Here is an 11,477-nt window from a genome sequence, read left to right as displayed (position 1 = left end):
GCAGGACGACTCGTTGCCGCTCTGCTTGGATCTCAATCCCTCCTTGTCGCTCTGCTTGGCACTCTCAGTCCATCCTTGTCGCTCTGCTTTGCACTCACTCACTCCATCCTTGTCGCTCTGCTTGGCTTGGTGCATTCGGGACGCGTCACTCCGCGCTTTCGCGCAAAAAATAAATGATCCGCCAGTCGGATTCGAAATTCGATACTTCTATTTAATTTACTTTGTACATCGGCACACTTTCGGAGATGCGAGATCGGCAACGACGACCTCGTCCATCTCCTCACAGAACAGTAATAAATTAAAAGGGAAACTTAACGAGTTTTATAGAGATAATGTCTTTGATTCTTGTCACACGATAACGGTCACTGCCTTTGCAGGCTTCGCAGAGCGCGTCACTGCCTCCGCACAGTGGGCCAGAAGACTGGCAGCGCCGGCGGCCAAAATTCTTGACGGGCTTTGAGCACCACAGTCGCTGAACAGGCCTCGAACCGAACGTGTGGCCGCACCAATGGATCCCTCGTTTGGAGAGCACTCCATTGGTGGGGTCACACATACGGTTCCAGTCCCATTGAGCTACTCTGGAAGTCGAAACCCACCCGCTTTGCCGGCGGGGGCGGAGCGTGCTATGCCTCCAGTATCGTGAAGGGCCACGCCATGCCGTTGAGGGACGTCCATTGGCGCGCACAGTCACACATTCACTCGGTCACATCACTGCACGCGTCGCCGCGCGTCGCGCAGCCTCTTCACCGCTTGCTCGGCGTCTGCGTGATGGGACTCCAGTCGCTCTGCTGCGCGGACCAGGACGGGCCGGGCAGCGGCGCGTCGTCGGGGGCCGTCCGCTGCTCCGCGACCTCCTGCACCTGCGGCGCGGCCTGCGGCGGGGGCGCGGACGGCGCGGACGGCGCGGCGTGCCGGGGCTCCTGCGCCGACATCTGCTTCTCCAGGGGCCGGAAGAAGTCGATGATGGGGTGGTAGCTGTAGTTGACCCTCTTGGGCGTGGGCGTGCTGGGCGCGCCCGGCGCCGCGGTGCTGGTGGGGATGATGATGGGGGCCAGCGTGGTGGAGGCCGTGGCCTTGGCCGTGGCGGCCGCCGTGGTGGCTCGCGGCCGGTACGTCTCCAGGCGCGGCGGCAGCACCGGCGGCAGCGGCCGCTTGCTGGTGGCCGTGATGGCCGCCGGCACGCGCACCGCGTTCAGCACCGCGCTGCCGTCCGGGTTCAGGATGACGGGCGCCGCGCGCCGCACCGTGCCCTCCGCGGTCAGGTCGTCCGGGTCCGACAGCCTGCGGGGCACAGCCATGGCACAGCTCGGTCAGTGACAAAGCGCCATCCTTTACACTGCACAGTGGGCCAGAAGACCGATGGAGTCGGCCAAAACTACAGGCGCTTTTTGAGCTTCAGACTCGCTTCAGAGGACTCAAATCGAGCGTGTGACCCCACCAATGGATTCCTCGTTCGGAGAGCAATACATTGGTGGGGTCACACGTTCGGTTGTAGTCTCATTTAGTGACTCTTGTGCACAAAACGCCGCCTCCATCGGTTCTCTGGCCCACTGTGCACTGCTATTCGACGAATGTGACGTCAAACTCGTTAGAGTGTGAATTTTTGTCACGTTCGTTTGTATGATCATCCGCATTCAAACGAAAGTGACATCCTTGCTGAACAGCCGCGTCACGACGTCACGTTCCGACGAATGTGGCAGACATCTTCACTGACTATGGATGACAACAACTTCTGTTCTCGTGGCGCATCACGGCTGGACTTCGTTAGACCCACCTCGTCCTGTTGCGGGTGGACCCCGTCCTCCGGCCGGCCAGGGGCGGGTACTGGTCCTGCAGGGGCGGGTACTGCGGCAGCAGATCGCCCGGCCCCGCGCTGTCCTCCAGAGTCTGCAGCCCGTACTGGCCGTGGAGGCCCTGGCCCTGGACGGGCGGGCGGCGCGTGGCCGCCCTGCGGAAGGGCCAGGTGGGCTTCGAGGACCCCGTTGGCTTGCTGGCGGGCAGGGGCTCCCGCCTAGACTCGTCCACCTGCTACGAGAAACACACAGCGGTGCCAAATCAGTGGCTATTCAAACACAGTAATCACCAGGAGCACAAAATTAGGCCGTGTCAACCCGGGGCTCACTGTCAGCCGTGAAACTTTAAACGACAACTACCTGGTTGAAGGGCTTGAGCGCGTACTGCGGCGGCACTGGCCGCCCGGACTCGGACACCACGACGGTCTCGTGCTGCTGCGAGAAGTCGGCGATGGGTTGCTGCTGCTGCTGCAGGTGCTGCGGCACGTAGCCTCCAGGTCGCCTCGGGGGCGCGTTGGACGTCAAGAAGGGCGACTTGAGCACCTGGCACGAGCAGCACGTCGGCACCTGGGGACCAACCCATTCACATTCTAATTGACATTCGGATTCACATTAGAGTAAGGTCAGATGAAAACTCAAGACGGTACTGGTAGAACTGAAGCGTAGTTCTACGCCTATCTTCTCTATGTGCTTGTGAATTTCTTCCGAACGCTTGACTTCAAGCGCAAAGTCTTCAAGCGTAGTTATGAAGGCTTGAATGCAGCGTACAACCACGATTCCGTTTTACCAGTGAGGTAGAACCATGCATTTGTTCGTACCTTGAAAATGTCGATGTGCAGCCCCTGCTCCTTGTCCCACGTAAGCAGGCGGTGGTAGTTGTACACCTGCGTGCAGTGCGACCGCACCTTGTCCGGCATGTAGTTGCAGGGCTCGTCGAGGCGCCTGAAAGCATAGGCGAGGTCAGAAGGCTGTTGGTTGTCTCGGTCCGCGCGGTGTACTTCCAGTGGTGGCACGCACGTGCACTTCTCCAGGCGCAGCGTCTGCGTGTGTTCCGCCGTGTTGACGATGAACTTCCACTGGCCGCTGGTGGCGCGCGCGCGCTGCGGCCGCGCGTACTTGATGACGGAGGCGCACAAGTGCGTGTCGTCGGCGCCGTCCTGGCCGTCCTGCGCGTCCAGGTCCTGCGGGGAGCCCGGCGGGTAGTCGTCGTCCTGCCGCCTGAAACAAGGAGCGTGGGTTCGAACACTGGTTGCGCGCGTGTCTTGGTGGTGGTTCCTCTGCCTCTCCGCAGCATCTCACTCTCCGAGAACCACGGGTTCGAATACCGGCTGAGGGAATTTCGGCGGTGGTTCCTCCCCGCAGCCCCCAGCTCTCCGGGAACCCCGGGTTTAAATACCGTCTGAGCGTGAGTTTTGGCGGTGGTACCTCCGCGCAGCACCCAGCTCTCCGAGAACCCCGGGTTCAAATACCGGCTGAGCGTGAGTTTTGGCGGTGGTTCCTCCCCGGAGCCCCCAGCTCTCCTAGAACCCCGAGTTCAAATACCGGCTGAGCGAGAGTTTTGGCGGTGGTTTTTCGATCCTCCCGGCAGCCTCGCGCTCTTTGAGAACCACGGGTTCAAATATCGGGTGCACCTCAACTGACCGCGCGTGTTAGACCGACTGCCAAACTGACCGATGCGCCCTTTTCGGACATGGCGCCAAAGGCTAACCGGAAATCGTTGATGTGCTAGGGGCCGTCCTTAAGCGGTCTATTTAATATACACACTTAGTATACACACTTAGTTAAAAGAAGGACGGGAGCGTTCATTTGTGGAATGGAGGGAAAAAACCACCGTTCAGGTTCAGTTTATAAAAGTAACCATTTTGCCCCTCTTTAAATCTTATTCTTTATTGCCACAAAACAGTTTTAATTCATTTTGGCAATATGGATGATGACTTCAAAACACAAGTGGATAACAAAGAATTAGAATTAGGTTAAACAACAAAATTTTTAGGCATGGAAATGAACAGTAGATTAAACTGGAATACACATACGGAAGGGCTAAAGAAGAAGCTAACCTCAGATTTATTTCCAATATCAAAGCTATCACAAAGTATCCACAAATCACATCTTAGTACCATTTGTTAATTTTTTAGTTTAGTTATCATTTTAAAAGATTAAAAAAGTATTTTCCTAGTCGAAGAAACAGCAGTGAGATTGACTAAAACAGTAACAGGAGATAAAAATCTTCAGCAGTCTACCCAAAAAAATAAGGGACCTCATTCCAAAAAAAATGATAAACAGTACTATAAAGGGAACTACCAAATACGGAGCTTCATAATCTGACTAAAGTCTGGGAAGAGGGATGGAGTTTCTAATGACAAAAAGAGAACAAAATCACTATTATTTGTAAGATCCTCTATTCTGCGTTCATGTTGAAGACAAAAAGAAAAAAATACATGTTTTTAACTTTATGTAGTCCATCAATGTATCCTGACAATGTTTAAAAGAATGGAAGATTATGAATACAATTAAGTACAATAACACTTTATAATTTCATATTTAAATTTTTTAAGTGCAGTATGGAACTAACTGATACAGAGAGTACAAAACACAATATACAAATTCAATCCACACTTGCAGCTTTGCAGAACTCGGCCTTGAGGTGCTTCAGAATGTCAACTACGACAGGAACAGCCCAAGCATTTCCTAAAAGTCGCCATCGATCTGATTGTGAAATGCCTACGTCAGTATAGTGGCGGCCCACACCAAATAGCTCTTCCATCTCTGTCAACAATAGAGGTGCTCTCTGGGTGCCCTCTATGACAGGCAATGATTTCTCTTTGCCTGAGAAAGTATTAAATAAACTGCATTAGGAGTTAGATTTAAGAAACATATGGAGCTCTCTACCACAGCTACTTACCACAGAGCTGAGAGTGAAAAGTTGATGTCAATGTGGGCAGAAGAGGCACTCCTGCAGAGCGGTAAGGCATCAAGAAATCCTGTAAATTGGGATATTCCACTTGGCTCTTGGGCAAGTCATGTAAGTGTGGGATATTACCCCACCAATACATTTTCCTCTTCATTGCACTCCCGTATTCTGACGCGCATCGCATTGCTGGATGGGTCCCCAGGCACCTTGTCATCTCAACCAATGTTACGTGATCCGTACAAAATGTATTCTCAAATAGCCAAAAAAAATTTTCTTTCCTATCTTCAGCTAACTTTGCTAAGTGGTCTCTGATACGCACATATTCATAGAAAAGGCTTGCTGATGACCCAGGAGCTATAAAGTAAAGAAAAAAATAGTTTAGGAAAAGTACCAGGTACATGGATGTTACAGAAATAACAAGCTACAATGTTGAGATTTTAGTACCTTGCGAACCTTTCTTCAACGGATTAGCCCTGCTAATTTGTTGGCAAGGACTGCCACCCAATAACAAATTTATGTTATCAAGAGATTCCAGAGTGTCATTACTAATTGTCGTAACACAACCAATCATGGTTATTCTGCTGCTGTGATTAAACTTCAAAACCATATTGGCCTTTTCGTCAACCTCACTCGAATAGTACTTCCTAACAGGTATGCCAATCGAGTCTAAAGCTAATATTGATGTTCCAATACCATCAAAGAGAGAAAGCATACATATTCCCTAAAATTAGAAAACAAGCAAAAAAACTCGTCATTATAACAAAATATTTTTGTTTAAGTGCATCCTGAAACCAACAAAGTACCTCATTAGCAGGCTTTGGTGGAAGTGGTGCAACGTCAAATCCACGGAAGTCATCATCTCCTGCCACATCAGGACGACAGCTTGCAAACAGTTGCTTCTGGACAGACAAAGAACAGTCACAAAGAAAATAAGTATAACCAAGTACAACCAAAGGGTACTCTTTTCCCGTGCAAGTACGCACCGTTCCAGAGTAGCGAGGACATCCTTTTTTAGGAGCACACAATCTTCTTCTGTATCCTCGCTTGCGCTTCTTGTATTTACGAGCTTTTCTTGGCATTCTCAGAGGTTATGTTCGCAGGGCAATGCTTGTTGTGCAGTCACTCCCTCAAATATCTTCCGGATGATTCGAGACAGCTCACCTTAAATTCAAATAGGATGTTAGAGTGTAGAAGAACACAATTTTACGTGGTAAACACGTACACCGTGTGCATAAAAGTATTTTAAAATCCGTAACAATGACAATGGTCATTTAAAGCCTTTGCAATACTTGCACACATTACCTGGCGCAACTCGTTAATCAACTACTCCCCTTCAGAACAGTGTGCGAAAAAGGGTCTGCAATACAAATAACCCAGATCCCAACACGTTCGAAGGGAGTGAGTGCACTGCAAGCAAGCAAGCAAAATACGACATCAACAAGGAGCAATCCGTACCCGAATGCGAAATTTTTCATATCTGTTCATATTCGTATTCGTCACTTTTATGAGAAATTTACGAACCTTCCGTGCTTTACGATATACGATACACGATATTGCTGCCAATAGAGGCGTATTTCCAATACGTGTTGAGGCTAAACACTTTGATCCAATCAGTAAGTAATTAATCAATGTATAATTTATCAATTAATTACTGTGAAACGCTTATAATGCAGCGACTGAAAATAATCGAACCACCCCTTTCTGAGCTCTGCGGAACATTTGTGGTGCATTGTGCTCTCCATACATCTGTTTCAAGGTTAGGTGGCTTCTTATGAACTAGATGAGACTTTTTGTTTAAATGCCGCATTGCGTAGTTTTGCATTGTGTCAGATCCCATCAGTCATTAGCACATATCCAACAGAACCAATAATCTTTTCAATCATACGGTTTTCAGAAGTTAGCTGTGCAGTTCAGGTCCAGGCAATCATAGACAATCAACTATATCCATAGACCAACTGCTTCATGCCCGGCTGGGATCCATGTGTTACGCCGCTCCCTGATTGGTCCGTACCTTTCACTTCAACATTTCAAGGTTAAAAACTCGACAAATGTCAATTTTAGTGGGCTGATTACATTCAGCCTGTTCAAATCTATGTTTCTGGCTCTTGGTTTTTGAGCAAAGCTTGTTGGTATAAATACCAAGTGAAACACAAACAATCAGTTGTCGGCACGAGCGGCACGAGCGGTGTTCCTCCGTAAAACTTCCTCTGAGGCTCTAAAATTAAAGTTCATTTGAAAAATCGAGCCGTTTGATGATATTCCTCATTTATGTGAGCTTCTTTTTCACCCACTGAAAGCAGCTGAACATCAACTTAAAAGGTATAAACTGTTCCACAAGTGTGGCATCGACTGCACCAAGCTGCCTCCGCCAGCGAACGCCGCGTTCTGGTTGGTGGAGCTCGAGCCTCCTCGACCAATCAGGACGCGGCGTTCGCTGCCGAGGCAGCTTGGTGACCACAGCCGACCAATGACGAGTGAAGTGAAAGGTACCGACCAATCAGGGAGCGGCGTAACACATGGATCCCAGCCTGGGCATGAAGCAGTTGGTCTATGGATATAGTTGATTGTCTATGAGGCAATGGAAAAGCAAGGTATCATTTCTCCTCTGGTCCCCCTCTGCTGAAGTCAAGGTAATTTTTCACTTTAGTAGAAATATTTTGACGAGTCTTCTACTCTTTTCCTGTCCTGCTTGGATCCTTAATTAGTAGGGCGTCAATTCAAGCATAGACAATCAACTATATGCATAGACCAACTGCTTCATGCCTGGCTGGGATCCATATGTGTTACGCCGCTTCCTGATTGGTCGGTACCTTTCACTTCAACATTTCAAGGTTAAAAACTCGACAAATGTAAATTTTAGTGGGCTGATTGCATTCAGCCTGTTCAAATCTATGTTTCTGGCTCTTGGTTTTTGAGTAAAGCTTGTTGGTATAAATACCAAGTGAAAAACAAACTATCAGTTGTCGGCACGAGCGGTGTTCCTCCGTAAAACTTCCTCTGAGGCTCTAAAATTAAAGTTCATTTTAAAAATCGAGCCGTTTGATGATATTCCTCATTTATGTGAGCTTCTTTTTCACCCACTGAAAGCAGCTGAACATCAACTTAAAAGGTATAAACTGTTCGACAAGTGTGGCATCGACTGCACCAAGCTGCCTCCGCCAGCGAACGCCGCGTCCTGATTGGTGGAGCTCGAGCCTCCTCGACCAATCAGGACGCGGCGTTCGCTGCCGAGGCAGCTTGGTGCCCAAAGCCGACCAATAACCAGTGAAGTGAAAGGTACCGACCAATCAGGGAGCGGCGTAACACATGGATCCCAGCCTGGGCATGAAGCAGTTGGTCTATGGATATAGTTGATTGTCTATGATTCTAGAGTTTTGAACTTGTGGGTCATTGATTTTTGGCCCGCCCTTCTATTCAAAAAATAGGGGGAGGGCCTATGCATTTGCCTTTGTGTCTGTGTGTTGTTGTTGTTGTTGTTGTTGTTGTTGGCGTCTGTGTACAAGGAAGGAGTTGAGCTAGAGTAACCAGATTTGGAGGGTACTTCAGGAGTACCGTCCAAACAAATAATCCGGTGGTGCAAATCCCGTCCGGGTCGCACAAGGGCTGCTGCAGGTGCATCATGGTTTACATGAGCGGGAGGGGGATTTCCGCCATTATTGGTGCTAGCAGGGCACATAGGGGTATTTTTGGAATCGGGGCGACGAGACAAGATGAATGGACCTGGTCCCGACCCCATCGGCCGCTTTTACAAGTTGGCCGGATCAGGATCTTCAAAAAAGGGGGTCGACCGACGAAAAAAAATTATTGCAGATTTCGATTGGTCTCAGCAAGACCTTTTCAACGAGGGGTCAGAAAGGGGGTTCAGGAGCCCGACTTCGTCTATAAGTCACATCAGGATCTTGAAAAAAGGGGGTCGACCGACTGAAAATTTTGACTTAAGTTTTGGATAGGTCTTGGCAAGACCTCTTCAACGAGGGGTCGGAAGGGGGGTCCAGGAGCCCGCCTTCATGAGTTATGGGGAAAAGTGCGACGGACTCGTTTTGCGCTCCTGCTTTGCCTCTTTACCAAGGAGTTGCAGTAGCATGGCAAATATGGGTATTTTCGGAATGAGGGCGAAGAGACAAATGAAATGGGCATATTCTAAGGACAGTTGGAGTAAAAAGTGTAAGGACTATTGCATATTGTGAATAGAAGGGCGGGCCTAAGTCACGATGGTACATCGATAACTGTGCTTTACCCGCTCACGGTGTGTGTGATGCGAGCGGGCCGAGGGCCCGGGCCTTCGACTGGCCAAGTTGGGTCTGATGCGAGGGCCGAAGGCCCGAGAAAAGGCCGCCGGCAGGCCAAGCTGGGCCGGCCCCCTGTCGAACCGAGTTGCCGGCGCAGCGAAGCGGAGCTGGCAACTCGGTTCGACGGAAGGGCGGGCCCTAGCTTGTTATTTATCACCCACACTTGGTCACTCCATGAAAAACTACTGTGAATGACTGCCTTCCAGGCAGACTATCAGAGAGTCTTTTGTTAAGGTGACACACACATCAGATGATTCATTTCTGTGAATGACCTCTCTCTGCCCAAGAACCACGGGTTGGAATACCGGCCGCGCGTGTGTTTTGGCGGTGAATTCTCCCCCGGCTTCTCTCTCCCCGTGGGACCAAGGACGGCATGATTCTCGGCGCTTCTTGCTCCAATGATCTCCCCGCCGCCCTCCTCGAGGCCGAGACCCAGGCCGGGGCCCAGGCCGTGAACTTGACCGGCCGCGCCTTGCCATCCAGGGACGCCCCGTCGCCCCGGGGGGCGTTAATGTCGCATTCCGAGCCCCGCGCGGGGCCGCCTGCCCCGTGTTCTTCACTGCAGGGCATGGCCGGGCATGCCCTGCAGGAACGCGGCCTGCGAGGCCAGCGGACTGATTCCGAGAGTCGTTTGCGTCGCTCTGTTTCTCTCGCACTCATGGGGCGTCCCTTATGGGTGCGAGAGAGACAGGGCGACGAAAATGACTCTCGGAATCAGTCTGCCGGCCGGGTAAACGAGACAATCTCCGGAAGCCAAAGAAGGGCGCGCTGGAATAGGGGGCTGCGGCACGCACCACGGCCCAGCCAACGCGGATCCAAGCATAATGGGTTGCCTGCCTCCCCGGCGCGCCGGTTGGGTTGCCAACCGTCCGGGCGCGGCCGGCCCACGTGGACGATTGGGTTGCCAACCGTCCCGGCGCGGCCGAGGAGCAGGCGCGGAACCAGGGGAGGGGTGAGGGTTGCAACTCCGCCGGCCTGCCCGAACGTAGGCAAAATGTCGCAGTTTGCCCCTCCCTACCAATAGGCTACACTCCCGAGAAAACCATCCTAGCTCGCCGTGGTGCTAGGAAAACATCCTATCTTTTCTGGGTGTGAGAGAATTATCCTAACTCGCACGGCGCTCGGAAGACTATCGGAACTGGGTAGGCTATGTGTGGGAGTTGGGATGGTTCCCAGTTCAGCGCCCCTCGAGGTTCTCCTTGCACCCTGGCGAGTTAAGATGGCTTCCCAGCGCCCACACAAGATAGGGCAGTTTTCTTAGGAGAGGGCGAACTTTTGCTACATCCCCTCTGGACCCGTCTCTGGATCCGACCTTGCCGATGATTGGTTCCGTCTTCTGTCCCTCCAGGCGGCCTTACCTCTGCATCTCGGGGAGGGCGACGGACCGCGCCCCGGGCGGCGCCTTGTCAGTGAGCAGCGCGTCCACGGTGTGCTTGTCGGCGTCCATGCTGGCCAGGATCGCCTCCCTGGGGGCAAAACACGGAAATCCAATTAGGGAAGGCGATGCATTTACTCGAGTCGCACAGTGGGCCAGAAGATCGATGGAGGCGGTCAAAATCCCGGACGCGTTTTGACCCAGATTCGCAAAACAAGACTTGAACCGAACGTGTGACCCCATCAATGGATTGCTCTTCGAACGAGGAATCCATTGGTGGGGGTCACACGCTCGGTTCGAGGCCTGCTTAGCGACTCTGGAGCTCAAAACGCGTCCCGAGGTTTGGCCGCCTCCACCGGTCTTCTGGCCGTGCGACGGCAGCTTGTTGACGACTGGGGGCAGGGACACTGACTCAGGGTAGTGGTCCACTGTGGCGCACACGGTGTCGGAGAAGAGGCTGCAGCCGTGGTGCTCCCGCGGCAGAGTGCTGGAGGGCCTCAGCGTGGTGGGCGTCCTGCCTGGCGGTGGCGGCGGACGCATTCCTGCAACAGCACCACGGTCATCTTGTCGTCCGGATGTTTGCCCTCGATTCGGCGGCGTGGCACAGAGGACCAAGAAGACCGGCGCGGGCGGCCAAAGCTCTTGACGCGGTTTGAGCTCCAGAGTCGCTGAACAGGACTCGAACCGAACGTGTGACCCCACCAATGGATTGCTCCCGGAACGAGGAATCCATTGGTGGGGTCACACGTTCGGTTCGAGTCCTGTTTAGCGACTCTGGAGCTCAAAACGCGTCCGGGGTTTCGACCGCCGCCACCGGTCTTCTGGCCCACTGTGCGTGGCGCCGCGGTGACGCGTGGTGACGCACCCAGGCCGATGTGGCCGCTTCTGCGGTTGACTCCTGGCGGCGGCTGCAGGTCCAGGTCGCCGTAGAAGCGCTGCGGCCGCTGCTGCAGGCGTGGCTGGGGCGCTTCCAGGTGCGGCGGGGCGCGCGGCCCGGCCAGGGAGGGCGGCATGGCGGCGGAGACGACGCCGGTGTGGGGCTTCTGCCACCTGGGCGGCGGCACCTGGGACACGTCAAGCACACCGCAAGCGTGAGCAGCGCTGGGCCT

At 52.6% G+C, this 11,477-nt stretch overlaps 2 protein-coding genes across 2 annotated transcripts; both read right to left on the bottom strand.

The window, feature by feature from the left end:
- Positions 1 to 216: 216 nt before the first annotated feature.
- On the bottom strand, positions 217 to 11,311 carry LOC117643921. Its single transcript, XM_034383107.1, has 9 exons — positions 11,234 to 11,311; positions 10,781 to 10,910; positions 10,352 to 10,459; positions 2,811 to 3,011; positions 2,612 to 2,735; positions 2,154 to 2,360; positions 1,775 to 2,028; positions 931 to 1,281; positions 217 to 310 (listed from the first exon to the last, which is right to left on the bottom strand). The coding sequence occupies exons 2-9, from the start codon at positions 10,906 to 10,908 to the stop codon at positions 217 to 219; spliced, it is 1,467 nt and encodes a 488-aa protein (XP_034238998.1). The 5' UTR covers positions 10,909 to 10,910; positions 11,234 to 11,311.
- LOC117643764 (DNA (cytosine-5)-methyltransferase 3A-like) lies at positions 4,174 to 6,173 on the bottom strand. Its single transcript, XM_034382838.1, has 6 exons — positions 6,007 to 6,173; positions 5,688 to 5,865; positions 5,508 to 5,603; positions 5,149 to 5,425; positions 4,696 to 5,058; positions 4,174 to 4,619 (listed from the first exon to the last, which is right to left on the bottom strand). The coding sequence occupies exons 2-6, from the start codon at positions 5,781 to 5,783 to the stop codon at positions 4,399 to 4,401; spliced, it is 1,053 nt and encodes a 350-aa protein (XP_034238729.1). The 5' UTR covers positions 5,784 to 5,865; positions 6,007 to 6,173; the 3' UTR covers positions 4,174 to 4,398.
- Positions 11,312 to 11,477: the final 166 nt, after the last annotated feature.

Source organism: Thrips palmi, unplaced genomic scaffold, assembly GCF_012932325.1.
Source record: "Thrips palmi isolate BJ-2018 unplaced genomic scaffold, TpBJ-2018v1 HiC_scaffold_17, whole genome shotgun sequence".
NCBI lineage: Eukaryota > Metazoa > Arthropoda > Insecta > Thysanoptera > Thripidae > Thrips > Thrips palmi.
This window is presented reverse-complemented; position numbering and strand designations above follow the sequence as displayed.